The sequence below is a fragment of the Grammomys surdaster genome, unplaced genomic scaffold (assembly GCF_004785775.1).
Source record: "Grammomys surdaster isolate TR1022 unplaced genomic scaffold, NIH_TR_1.0 1164, whole genome shotgun sequence".
NCBI lineage: Eukaryota > Metazoa > Chordata > Mammalia > Rodentia > Muridae > Grammomys > Grammomys surdaster.
Window position 1 is genome coordinate 225,108 of NW_021605583.1, and position 14,115 is coordinate 239,222.

The 14,115-nt window shown below is 46.0% G+C and overlaps 1 protein-coding gene across 3 annotated transcripts in view; it reads right to left on the minus strand.

The window, feature by feature from the left end:
- Positions 1–10,999, minus strand: part of Ppp2r1b (protein phosphatase 2 scaffold subunit Abeta) — a 34,614-nt gene extending 23,615 nt beyond the window's left edge. For all 3 annotated transcript variants that reach the window (XM_028783859.1, XM_028783860.1, XM_028783858.1), the window contains exons 1-9: positions 10,827–10,999; positions 9,990–10,080; positions 9,357–9,457; positions 6,551–6,783; positions 5,793–5,940; positions 2,020–2,175; positions 1,676–1,790; positions 1,210–1,280; positions 731–865 (exon numbers count right to left, since the gene is read on the minus strand). In XM_028783859.1, the coding sequence (XP_028639692.1) occupies positions 731–865; positions 1,210–1,280; positions 1,676–1,790; positions 2,020–2,175; positions 5,793–5,940; positions 6,551–6,783; positions 9,357–9,457; positions 9,990–10,080; positions 10,827–10,940 (1,164 nt within the window). In that variant the 5' untranslated portion in view covers positions 10,941–10,999. The remainder of the gene's footprint in view (positions 1–730; positions 866–1,209; positions 1,281–1,675; positions 1,791–2,019; positions 2,176–5,792; positions 5,941–6,550; positions 6,784–9,356; positions 9,458–9,989; positions 10,081–10,826) is intronic.
- Between the last annotated feature and the right edge of the window lie 3,116 nt (positions 11,000–14,115).

Here is a 14,115-nt window from a genome sequence, read left to right on the forward strand (position 1 = left end):
TAAACCATTTAACAGGTATTTCATGGATGGTTTTAAGACTTAGTTATTTCACGACTGTTTTACATGTTTATGCACTGTGTGTGTGTACCTGGTGCCTACAGTGGTCAGAAGATCCCCTGGAACTAGAGTCAAAGACAGCTGTGAGCTGCCATGTGGGTGCTGGGAACCAAACCAAAGTCCTCTGAAATACCTAGTACTGTTAACTACGCCGGTTTCTCTCTAGCCCATCTTGTTTGGTTGGTTGGCTGGTTTTGGTTTTAGAAACAGGTTTCTCTGGGTAACCCTGACTCTCCTGGAGATCCACCTGCCTCTGCCTCCAGAGTTCTGGGATTAAAGACCCATCACACCCAGTTGAGTTTGCTTTTAACTAGTCCTTGTGCCCATTTTTGGGGAAACCTGTAACCCTACACCCAAACAGAAGGATTGTCAAATACCTAAACTACAATCCCCCACCTCCTGCCCCATCTTTATACTTTGAGTCCTATTTTAGTAAAATCACCAAAACAAAGATTTACAATCCCTTTAGTCCCAGCATTTAGGAGGCAGAGAGAGGCAGGTAGATCTCTAAGTTCAAGGCCAGCCTGGTCTATAGAGCGGCAAGTTCTAGGACAGCCAGGGCTGCACAAAGAAACCCTGTCTCAAAAAACCCAAAAGAAGAAAGAAAAAAGAAACAAAATCATATCAAATCAAAAGGATTCACCAAGGCAAAAGGATTCATCGCCAGACTCACCTCATCCTTTAACTGAGCTAAAAACAGAGGCAGAAGATGTTCAATGGTATTCTCTTTGCCCAAAACTGTAGATAATCCCATAATTACAGAAGCCAGAGCTGACTTGACATGCTGGTTGGTATCAGACACTAATTCCTAAAACAGAATAAAAATTAAAAACAAAAGCCTCCACAGCACCTCCCGACGAGCCCACAGCACCTCCCAACGAGCCCACAGCACCTCCTGAGAACCCCACAGCACCTCCTGAGAACCCCACAGCACCTCCCGAGGAGCCCACAGCAACACTAGTCAGCAGAGCGGCTGACCCAGCCGTCTGCAGTAACAGACTGCGCCCACAAGCTCTACAAGTATAACAGGTACAAATCAACTATAAATATTTTCACAAATGTTATGTATCTGATTCATTTATGCCTCTTCCTTCTTTAAATGCTAAGAGCTTCATAGGTAGGGTAAGCAAAATAAAATGAAGTCACATTCACCTTTATATAGGGCAGGATTTGGCTCATAATTACAGTCTCTCTACCTTCGGGGGGCAGGTTCTCACAAAGTTCTAAAACAGAAACAGAAAATGCAATGCTGTCAAGGAGCCAAAGACAATTAACCAGATCTTCCAACAGTCCAAGCTAAATCAGAAGTCTAAGCAAATCAACTGTGGAGGGGCAATAAGCCTGGTCCTCGCAGCACAGCCTGAAGGCTCTTTTGATCTAAACTATGGGATAGGAGCTTTCTATGACGGTGCCACCTTCCACATGCTGGTGTCATCTGTCTGCAGCATCTTATATAGTAAAACTATGGCAAACTTCCTAACATGACACATGCATCAGAGTGGGTGGTAATGTTGCTGCACTCATTTTTCTCTGGTTTATACATCTTGGGTCCTATTTTAGCAAAACACCAAACCAAACTATAGCGAACAAAGTCAGAAGACTCCTTAGCCAGTCTCACCTCTTACTTTGTGGGCAGCGGCCGCTCGGACTTCAGCTTCGCAGTCTCTGAGGAGGCTCTGGAAGGCGGGGATGAGGTCACTGAGTGCAATTTTAGGGCCCACCGCTTTCTGGAGCTGAAAAACAATTTATGCAGGTTTAATGTATACTAACAAAATAGTAAAGCCAAGAAATAGTACAATCATCAAAAGTATATTGTAACCAAAATGGAAAGATTAAACAGGCTCTCTTATTTTTTTTTAATTCAAAACCATTCAACAGAATTTGCAAGCTCTGTTCGATAGAAAAATCTGTGGGGCAAATGCCTTTGAGGTTCTGAATATTTGAAATGCCAATGCATTTTACCTCTGAAAACTTGTCAGCCACCATATAGCGAACCCGCCAAGATTTATCTTCTGCTGCTTGCCGAAGTGTAGGCATTACCAAGGCTTCGAGGTCATCCTGGGACAGTAACTGGGCAATGCTGACACAAGCTTCCACAGCTAGCAGGCGCACAGAATCCTAGAGAACAACACACTGTTTGGTCAGTTTGCTGAAACAGGGCACACTGAGTGCGGTGTGAGACTGCTGCCACAGGTCTACTTCTGAAAGCAGGGGAGAGACAAACCACTGTGCTGGCTTATCTGTCAACGTGACATAAGCTACAGTCATCCGTGTGGAGGGACCTCAGCTGACAAGATGCCTCCACACCGTCAGGCTGTACACAAGCCTGTGGAGCATCTTCTTAATAAGAAAGCAGGATAAGTAAGCCACCACGAGGGAAGCGAGCCCATGGGGAGGGGGAGCCAGCACCCCTCCATGGCCTCTATATATTCCAGTTCCTCCCAGGCTCACGCCCTATCTGAGCTCCTGTTCCAGCTTCCTTCAATGATGACCCGCCATGCGGAAGTGTAACCCATTCCTCCCCAGCTTGCTTTTTGGTCATGGTTGTTTCATGGCAGCAACAGCAACTCTAATTAAGACAACCACCATATATGATGGCATGGCTTTATGTCTTCAAATGGCTGCATAACTTCTTCCTTTGCCTAGGCTGGCATGTGAAAACCACAAATGGCATTTTGTTTAAATTATCTTGACAACAGCACCAAGTTTTTATTAAGTAAGATAAAAAAGATGTTCTAAATGTTATTTATTGCATGTAAACAATGCGTGTGGGAGGGTCAGAAGGCAACAGCAGATTTCCCCTACACATTTCCATGGCTTCTGAGCATTGAAATCAGGCAAACACTTTACCCACATCTGATATAAAGACTAATTATTTTTTCAAAAAAATATGCTATATTCAAAGCCTAAGTTGAAAAATTATCCTGGCATAAGTACTTAATAACACATTTGAAGAGAGATCACCTTCAAAGCTCTTTCCAACTCATCACTGACCACAGACAGCAGCAGCCTGAGATGGAGCAGGGACAACACAGACAGAGGGAGAGGGTGACAGCCGAATAACAAAGTCAGGCTCACGTGCTAAAAATCCAACTGAGATAACCAAGCCCAGGAAACCCGGCAGTGGGGATTTGGAAAGGCAGAGAGCTAACTGCTTCTCTGTATATAAAGCTGCTAAATGCCTAGCAGGACACCTGAATGTCTTTTGAGTGAAAACACAGAATTAAAGCTCAGTTAGACATTAGGAGTTCTGACTTCAGACTTAGGAAAATCCGAAAATTAGACATATAATCCTATGAGCACCAAAGGAAAAAAATGGGACAAGAAATTACTGTCTATGTACTACGACAGAACACACACAACAGAGCGCCCTCAGTACTAGTTCCTACCGATGTCACCTAACTGGCCTTCTCTTTCTAGTCTTATCCCTCTACAAGTTTGTTTCCACACATAAGCCAGAATGAACTTTCAAAAATGTAAATTGCACGCCACACCTCTTCTCCAGATCTACGCAGAGCCTCGCTGAATCTAGAGTAGAAAATCCAAAACTGCAGCGTCTTCCCTGGCTCACGATCTGCTCCCGCCCTGCCTTCTCCATTCCTGTCTTTACTGGACGCCTTCGACCACCATGTTGCAATGCTGGTCTTTCTAGCTCATGTCCTCTCTTTACCAACACTGTCTCTTGCCTGCCTGTTGCTTCCTCAGTTCTATGCTGACCAGCAGCCCGTGTTCTATATGTTATACTTATTCTTATAACATTTATGCCTGATTTTTATCATGTTTGTTTTTCTCCATTAAAATATAAGTTCCATGAAAGCAGAGTCCCTGTCTGCCTTTAACACAGCACTCAACACTAGAATCGTACCTTACATATACAGGTACTCTATGTAGGTACTTAATAAATGCTTCTGTCCATGAGCAAGCCATGAGCAGGTCTTCTAGTAGTCAGAGGAAGCACAGTATAGTTATATTTCTTAACAAAGCATTGAATATTTTTTGAGCACCAAATGCTCACAGCCAGCTCCCACTTAGGACATGGGTGAGTTTCATGCCCATAGGTTCCCATACTCTGACTGCTTTTGGACCACGGGAGCAGAGTTTGTTTTAAAGGAACTATATGACCCTCAAAGGCTAAAATATTTCCTGGCTGGCCTTCATCAAAAAAAAAAAAAAAACAAAAAACTGCAAACAGGAAGTATAGAAGACAAAAGAAAATGTCAAATTATGTCATAGGAAATATAACCAGCTAAATTCCAAATAAGGATTCTAAGACTGTCTATTCCAACACAAAGAAACCACCATGTACTTGTGGAATCTCCATGTTCAGCAACATTATAGCCAATGGTCAAATTATAAAACTTAGAAACTTGAGGCTGAAGCCTATGTACTCAACTAGCTAAAAATAGCCTTGAACAAGCCTCAAAAACTAGCTGGGCTTCCATCTCCTTGAGTATCTGTGTCATGGGCTGATAGGAGAACCTAGTTCCATAACGCATGTAGCCACTGAAAACAGGCTGCAGGATACAGTCAAGGCATTTCTGTGGTTCCCCCACATCTATGTATTCCAACAGTGGATCACAGATATTTGGGAAATATTTTCTAATCTGTACTAAACATATACAAACATTTTCTTGTCACTATTCCCCAGAAAAAGTAGTAAAACTATTTACAGTTCAATTACACTATAGTTTTGTTTTATTTTTATCTACTCTATTTTTGTGAGAATATGGGGACATGCATACCACAGCACATCTGTGGAGGTCAGAAGGCAACTTTGGGATTTGGTTTTTGCCTTCTACCTTACTGAATCAGGGTTTCTCTTATTTCTGCTGCTGCTGCTGTCCTGTGTACCCCAAGCTAGATGGTCCGTGAGTCTCAGGGTGAGTCTCCTACCTCTGCCCCTCACCTCACTGTAGGAACTCTGGATTACAGATGAGTACCACTACATGGTACGTCTACATGGGTTCTGGGTTCAGACAGAGGTCCTCAGGCAGCTAGCACCTTTAAAGGTTACAGCCTTCTCTCCAACTCTGGTTTACACTGAATAGGGGATTGCAAGTTATGTAAAGGTGACTTGGAGTAAGTACACAGGAGAATGTGTACAACAGAGGCAAATGCCATGCCATTTTACACATGGGGACGCAACTCTAAGGTAAGTACCCCTCCATGATCCTAGAGCCATCCCTGTCCTCTGTACTGAGAAACAACTGGATTAAGTAATTTAGGAGTTCCCAACTTTTATCTTTTCTACATCAAGGAAACCCAGACCCGGATTTAAGATCGCTATTGTGTGTAGTACAACCATACTCTAGTGAGAAAGTTAACAAAGTCGGAATTCCATATGTAATACAGCCCACAATTCTGCAAGACACCGGTCCCTGACGCAGCCCTGGCTTCCTAGTTATGGAATTCAACTCACCTCCAACTCTTCCTTTTAACAGCTACTAACTGTTAGAAAAGTGGGACCTGGCTAAGAAAGAAGCACCAGGTCAGAAACAAGTATCCTTGGGGTTTTTTGTTTTTGTTTTTTTTGTTTTTCAAGATAGGGTTTCTTTGTATAGCCCTGGCTGTCCTGCAACTCACTCTGCAGACCAGGCTGGCCTCGAATTCAGAAATCCACCTGCCTCTGCCTCCCAAGTGCTGGAATTAAAGGTGTGCGCCACCATTGCCCAGCTCAGAAACAAGTATTAATACTGCAAAACGACCGTACATTAGCGTCAAAGGTCTCCAGTTACCTGCTCATCTGAAGCCAAATTCGTGAACAAGGGAACAATCTCAGTTTTCACACTGTCTAATTCCAAGACTTTTGCAAATTCACCCAATTTGGAAGCAGCAGCACGTCGCACCATTGGTGTATCATCTGAGCACAGGGAACGGAAGTGCCTGCAAGCATAAAATAAGGTACTTCCTGTCAAACACGTGGGTAAGCACGCACCAAGTGCCAACAGAAAGCCTTTTAGAGTCTTGCTTTTATAAACATCAATGACGAGGTTTCTACTCATAGCAGTAAAGAAAGGACTGGAAAAACAGCTTAGTCAGGAAAGTGCCTGCCTCCCGGGCTTGAAGCCCCCTCATCGTCCCCAGGACCTACTTACACAGCTGAGCACAGTGGCAGTGCCTATAACTCCAGAGGGGGCAAGACGGAGGCAGAGATAGGCAGATCCCTGAGAGCATACAGGCCAGGAAAGGCTAGCCTATGAAGTGAAGTTCAAGGCTAATGAGAAAACCTGTCTCACAAAAAAGAAGGTACCTGAGGATCAATACCAGAGACTGCCCCATGAAATACACACGAACGCCCTCACGCATGCACTCACGCACACAGGCACACACGCACATGCATATGAACAAAATAAGCCATCAGTATATGCAACTACATAGAAAAGTATCACCAACCCCATTAGCCTCATATGAAGCATTGTTGGAAACTGAGCACTGGATAAACCCTGCTCTGTGAGTCCCCAATAATCCCAAACACTAAAAACTACTGTCTTACTGTCGGATTTCTGCCTTGACAGCATTTGAAGCTCTGGGATAGCAAACGCTGAACAAACCACATGCAGATGTGCGAGATGTGAACCAATCCCCACTTGCCAAGCGCTTCACCAGAGGCACAAAGTGAGCTTCCAGGGCGACTGGAGTGTGCTCCTGGGAGATCTGCCTCAGGGACTCCACGGCCTTGTCTCGAACAACGGTCTCCTCCACCGTAGCCAAACTTTCCAAAGGAGGCTGCAGAGATCAAAAAGGAAAACCAGAGATGACAACTTATTAAATTAGGTTAGACACATTGCCACCTTTTATGTGACTGAAGGGAAACGGTACATGTAACCAGAATGCTCACTGCATCACACCAAATGGTTACTTTCAGTTCACACAGTGATAACATATGGTGTGGCCAACCTGAAGACACGACTTCTGTAGAAAAGCCAAGATCAAGTGTCCCAGATGGCAATTCCCAGATGGTGTCTACAAATGACACGTGGAAGAGACTTGACACAGAATCACTATTATTTGGAGCTGGTGTTTAATTGACATGCAGCCACATTGAGATAGGAGTGTGCTATTTTTTAGGAACAAGTCCCACGGCCAACCGTGGGTGCCACAGCTGCATGACCATTCTTGTCAGGCTATGGAGTCCGTGCCCTTTCCTACACCATCCTGCTATTCTTGGAGGTGCAAGCAATCTTTTCCAGGAGAGCTCAAGAGCACTGATTTACCCAACCAATAAAAAGCTGACTACACTACCATTATTTTATATTCAGAATCTTTGCATGAGCCAAAGAACAGGAGTTTCAGACAGAACAATCAAAAACAAATGCAGAGATGGGGGTGGATCTGCAGCTCCAGAGACATAAGAGACAGGATGAAGGTCTGGCCGTCAGTCAGCAACCTCATGTGACTCAGCTGGTAGACAGTGGAGACAGGCTTCTTCTCTGAACCTTTAGCTGCCCTTGTATTTGATCCCTGGTGACCCTGCATAAACTAAAGCTGTGAGATTAGAACAAACTCCATGGCAGACTGACCAAGGAAGAAAGACAGGATTCAAAGACAAGAAGCATGCCACCCAATATGATTCAAAAGAGTAGAAAGCTTTGTTCTTTCCTAGAGGGTGGGGGTCAAAGGTCCACTGAAAAGACACACCTTCTTACTAGTCAGTCTTTCCTGATCTATCCCCCTGCCTACTATGACGTATTCAAGCACTACCACAGGAGATGGCCAAACGCATGAGCTGCCCCTTCACGAGTACTGTGTCTATTTTCCAGTGCCCTTTTCTGAGCCCTGGTGACTGCTTCTGCTCACTAGCCCCCAGTGTTTATACTCTAGCAGCTTTGAATCCAAAAAGCTTCCCAGCTGCAAGCCTCTGAAACTCATTCACCCCATGGATGAATACTGCTGTGCTGAGCACTGAGGATCCAGAGGAATGAGCACACAGGATGATGCCTTGCTTAGTCCAAAGGAGCCTACATTCTAATGGGGGAGACGTCAAAAGAGAATAAGGGTGATGGGCAAGGGGCGGCTGTGACAGGCAAGGCCTCTCTGACACAAAATGGAGCTGTCTGACTTCTGCAGACTCCACTATGGAAAACTCTAAATAGCATGTCTCTGGAGATAACGCCTACAGGCAACATCTGAAGGCAACAATGAGCTGGGCTTGTAAGGAACAGAAAGACCAATGTGCACAGAATGAAGTTATCAAGAGGAGCATGTGTGTATAGAATGAGTTTTTCATGGCTGTGAACCCAAATAGCTAACAGAAACAAAAGATTTATTCTGGTTCAGTTTCAAGGGTTCATTTCATAGTTGCCTGGCCCCATGAGCCTCAGCACAACAACATGGCAGTAATAATGAGTGGCAGAAGAGGTCCTCTGCCTTACTGTAAGGAAACAAAAGAGTCTAAGAACAGAAACCCCACAACAATGCTACTAGCTGGGGACAAGTGGGGACAAATGCATGAATGCATTTGTAAGACTGATTAGGGACAGATGCAAAGTCTACAAGATGTGAAAGAGGAAGAGGATTTAAGGAGGCCTTCTCCTGCTGGGCTGTAGCTCAGTGAAGGAACACTCACCTAGCATGCAAAGGCCCTGGCTTTAACTACTAAAATCAAAACTATCTTCTAGGTTGGCCTTGTATAGCTAGGTAGTGATATGACTCAAAAAGAGGCTGTTTGAGGGGAAAATAACAACCCATATATAAATCTGTTGATTTCTACAAGTCTCCGCTTACCTATTATCCATCTATGCCTGCAGTTCTACAGAACCGTCAAGGTAGAGCTAGGAACCATAGGAGCCAGAATTGAATGCACAATGCTTAACTCCTAAACAAATAGCCCTGCCTTGTCCAGCTGGTGAGTTTCCAGTCATCCTTTAAAGCCTAGTTCATCTGCATAGTGGTGCATACCCTTAATCTCAGCACTCTGGAGGCAGAGGCAGGAAGATCTCTATGAGATCAAAGTTAGCCTGGTCTATATAGACTTCCAAGTCAACCAAGGCTATATAACAAGGCCTTGTCTCAAAAAATACAAACAAAAAAAGTGGGGAGGAAACCAAATCAAGTTCTTTCCCTCCACATCTCCAAGCTGGTAAGTCTACAGAGGCAGGAACAAGCTCTTCTATTCAGCCGCTAAGATCTGAGTCTTACTGTTACTAAAGTGCCTCCATTATTCATTCAACCACATTATCACCATCTGCCCGTAAGAAGAGCGGCATAGGAAGCTGCAGTGCGTCTACCACCAGTTAATAAAGACACTGTTGATCCTACAGAGTTCCAGAAGGAGCGTGGACCATAAGATAAGTACTCACCAGCAGACAGTGGGCAAAGTCAGGACCTCCCACCAAACCAGTGAAATTTCCCAGCTGCTCGGCAAGAGCTAACAGCACCTCATCTTCATCATAAATAGTATCTGAAAATAACAACAGTTGGTTACCGCACAGGGCCAAGTGCCACTGAGCCAGCACTCACAGTGCTGTTGCAACTATAATCCTAAAAGCATTTTCTTCCCTCCCTAAATCAGAAGTCTTCCTGAATGTTTCACAGAATTATTAGGAAATTTATATCCTGGGGCTGGAGATGGCTAAGGGCACTGGCTGCTCTTCCAGAGAAGCAGGGCTCAATGCCCAGCACCCACATGGCAACCTACAAATTGTCTATAACTCCAATTCCAGGGCATCTGACATTTTCACATAGACACACAGGCAAAACGCCAATGCTCATAAAATAAATCATTTAAAAACAAATTCATATTTCACATCAATTACCCTCCATTAGCTACACAGTTTATGTTTGAGTATGTCTGGTTGTATGTCTATACACTTTGCAGAAGGCACCTGCTCAGTCTAGTACTTATCACTACTCTAGGTAACAAACTAAAAAAAAAGGAAGAAAGTTTGAAAGCCAATGGAAAATGGAGCGTGTTTCTTTCAAGGGACACATACCTGTAAGGAAAGGCAGCAGTTCAGTTCGAGTCCTTTCTACCCCGAGTGCTAGAGCAATAGTTGATAACTTCTTAATACTGTTGAGACGGAGCTTTAAAAACAACGTGGGAGGAAGAACAAAACAAAGAGATGATTGCATTTCAGGTCAAAGAAGCAAACAGGTGAGATACTGGGACGCAGTATGCGAGAGGATGAATGAGCCTTTCGCTTAGATCTTAATCCTAGGAAAACTCAAGGGCCGTTTAACACGTCATTAGCCAGATGCTATCCTAGGGAGAACACTTTAGGGCCGTGGAAGAAATGAATGAATGAAAACACGCGGACAGTGAGAGATTCTGAAAAGAGAGAACTCTGGACGGAAAGAAGCAGGTGAAACGGTTAAGCACAACTCCTCCCTTTTCAGGGAAAAGTTCCATCACAACTGATGCACCTCTCATCTGGGTTAATCAGCTGCGGTGCTCTTTCCACCCAACCAGCCCTGCTAGTTTGCTCGCCGACAGACACTCCGCAGCACTTCAAAGGGAACCCGGGCCGGGGGCCGAGCCTCCGCTCCCAGAGGCCCCGCAATCCGCCTGCGCTCCTCCACCCGAGGCGCAAACTGGTTCCCCGCCCACTGCCGGGAGCACCTGGACGCCACCGGCACACAGGGCTGGGGGAGGGCGGCCGGAGCTGAGACGGACCACCGCGGACCCGCCGCCCCACGCCTCCGTCCCGTCCCGTCTCGGGGCTGAATCCGACTCTGCCACCCCGGGGTCGCCCCACGGCTGAGCCGGCCTTCCCGCTTCCCTACCCCGTGCGCTTCCGCCCTCGTCTCTGCTGCCCAGCCCAGCCTAGTACCTGCACGTCCTCATTGCGGAGCTCGTCGATTAAAACCGCGATCGGGTAGAGCGAATCGTCTCCATCTCCGCCCGCTGCCCCCGGACCGGCCCCTGGCCCTGCTGCGCCCGCCATGTTCTTTCTCCTCTGGCTGGTCGCCGCCGAAGGCCCCGCGCCCAGGCCACGCCCTGCGCCCAGGCCACGCCCCGTGCCCAGGCCACGCCCCACACACGACCAGGCGGGGCTAAGTCCAATCCGCCGGCTCCAAGGAACCGATGGAGTCAAGTTTTTTCCCTGTGCGTGGAGGCTCCGGCCTGACCCCCATTGCTGGAACTGCAGGTCTGAACTCCAGAAGAAGGGCGGGCTGAAGAAACCAATGGAACCCCTGCATCCTTTCCCCAGCCGAAAGAAACAAGGGCAGGGATTCATCGTCTGCTTGCTGCTCTCTGAAGGAGAGGGCCTTAGTGATTGATGGGTGCTGAGCCTCAGTAGAACTCAAAGACCGGCCAGGAGGAAGAAGCTTTAACACCTCCCCCGCCACCCCCACTCTCGGCTTCATGCTGGCCCTGAGGCACTGGGTCTCAGTCTTAATTTCCCCCTGGGCGACAAGCCTCCACACAACCCCCACCCCCACCCACATACTCACCTTCCTCTGGCCTGTTTGCCAGAATCGTGGCTGACTCCTGCTCCTTAAGACAATGAGGGCAGAAAGAGAAAATGAACAGAGCTGTCCAAACTCCCCAGTCAATATTTTTTCCACGCAAGCTGTTCAAAACATGCTGCTCTCTTGTTTTTGTGTTTTTCAGTGTGGTACTGGAATGGCGCCTTCTGTTGTATTGTCTTTTTTTCCCCCTTTCTTTACCAAGAAGCACAGCAACCTAATATAATTGAGTAGAGTTTTATTCTTCCCAATTCAGTGCGGGTGAAAACTGGCCTCCCTAGACCTCCAGGAGTCCTCCTAAAGGACCCCAGGAGGAGGTGGTCGTGGGCATTTTCACACAGAACTTAATGGAAAATTTTCCACTTGCCCTATGGAACAGCACAAAGTAACTAACTCTGTTTCCAGCTTAGATATAACCAACTTAGATTGCTAGCTCTGTCCAAGTAGCACAAGTTGTCAGATGACACTGTTTGGTTCCTTAAGGAAATTGTCATTCATAAACACAACTTAGGAGATCTTTTTTCTTTTTAAAGCATGGGACTCCTAGTAGGAAATAGGAGATAACCTTTCATACTCAGAGTTTGAAAACCAACAGACTTCAGTTTGGGGTTTGTTTGGTTTTGTTTTTGTTTTTCAACTTCTGTCCGTGAGTGAATGTTTGGAGGCTCTATTATTTTGATAACTTTTAGATTCACTTAAGTCGTGGTCTGCACTGCTGGGGTGGTTCTTTAAATACAAAACATGTGTATGTGTGGAATGTATACACGAGCCACTGAACAAGTGTAGTCAGAGGACAGCTTGCAGAGCGGGTTATCTACTTCTACCAAGTGGCTTCCAGTAACTGAACTCTGGTTGTCAGGCTTGGTGACACAGGCCTTTATCCACTGAGCCATCTAGCTGGCCCCCAAGGACTACCTGAATCAGCCTTGCCACATGATTTCAACACCTATATTTGCATGAGTTTCAGCCCAGCTTTTATTGTTCTGGGCTCATAAGAAATGAACAGAGGTGGAAGCTAAATGAAAAATAGCTTTTTATGCACAAAATGAAAGGCAACCTGAAGAAACTGGAGGTGTGAGCTTGGGCGGGCAAGGCCCGACTCACAAAGCATGGCTTAGCTTTAGTATCAGACACATTTGTCATATTGAATTGCAAAGATAGCAACATTGTTGATTTTAATATTGGTCTTGTGGCTTCATTTGTACTTTAACTTGTAAATCTGGTCTTGTAGATGTATAAAGACTGTAGTTTTAAAAGAACATAATATTGGCTTATATTTGAAAATTTAAGTAACGTTTAATAATTTGACGGAGTTCTTGGGATCTTTGTTGTTTTTGTTTTTCTCTTTAAAAGTGGATCCAGCCATGTTTACGGGTTCAATGCCTTTAATCCCAGCATGAGGAAGACAGAGAGGCAGGTGGGCCTTTGTGAGTTTGAAGCCTGCTTGGTCTACATAGTGAGCTCCAGGTCACCCAAGGCTACTACACAGTAAGATCCCGTCCCCCCAACTCCCAAAAAGGTACACCCAGGTGCATGCTCACAATCTCAGTGCCTAGGAGGCAGAGGCCGGAGAGCACAGACAGCTCTAGGCTGGCCAGGGTTCACAGAGCAGCCTTGATGGGTCCTCAAGCCCTCGATCCTACCTGCACTTGCCTAGCATGTGGCAGATACCCCTCCATCTCCCTGTAGGCCCTTATCTAAAATGTGTTCCAAAGTGATAAAAGCAGCAAGCACAGAGAGGAGAAGACTAGTCAACCGCACACCTTGACAGGCTTATAAACTCAGCACACCGGCATCAAGCTCCTCTGCCTCAAGTCACTGTGATCTGCTCATCCAAGCACAATGCGTGGAGGCCTAGGGAATAACTATGATTAAATATGAAATCACAAACTGAGGAAACAGAGCCTAGAAATTGCCTGGTTTGAGAGTCACGGAGGCCAGACTTCAATTCCCACCTGTCTCTGACTCACTGTGACCTACCTTCTCCCTAAGCCTCACACTCTCCACCCCCTCACCCCTGTAAAACAGAGTTAAACACCTGGTTCCTACTCCAGTACCTGGGAAGCTATGAGAACAGAGAGGTAATAATGCAGAGATGCTAGTAAACCCTTCCGCAAAGAATGAAAATGGGCCACAGCAGGGAGCAAGGGGGCCAAGTCCCAAGGCAGACGTTCAGGGTCATCAGTGTACATTCCTGGGCCTATGGTTGTAGCTCAACAACAGAGCATGTACTTCAGATGCTCGAGGCTTTGGGCTTAATCTACAGGATGAAAATAAAAAGTTAACTAGAGAGACAGTTCAGTGGGTGAGAAAGAGCACTGGCTACATAGCATGGGCTTGCTGCCTGCCAGCCTGGCTCTGGGCTAAGTGAGAGACACTGTCTTAAGGGGAGACGTGGGAGAGACTGACAGAGCAAGACACCCTCACAGATGCCCCACCACACACACACACACACATACACACACACACACACGCACACATGCTTTTTAAAAAGAAAAAAAAACAAACTTAATGCGTCCCAGCACTCAGGAGGCAGAGGCAGGTGAATTTCTGTGAGTTCCAGACCAGCAAGGGCTATATAGTGACACCCTGTGCAGATTCCTGGGCTCTACCTCAGACTTACTGAGTCAAAGTCCCTGAACCTGGAGC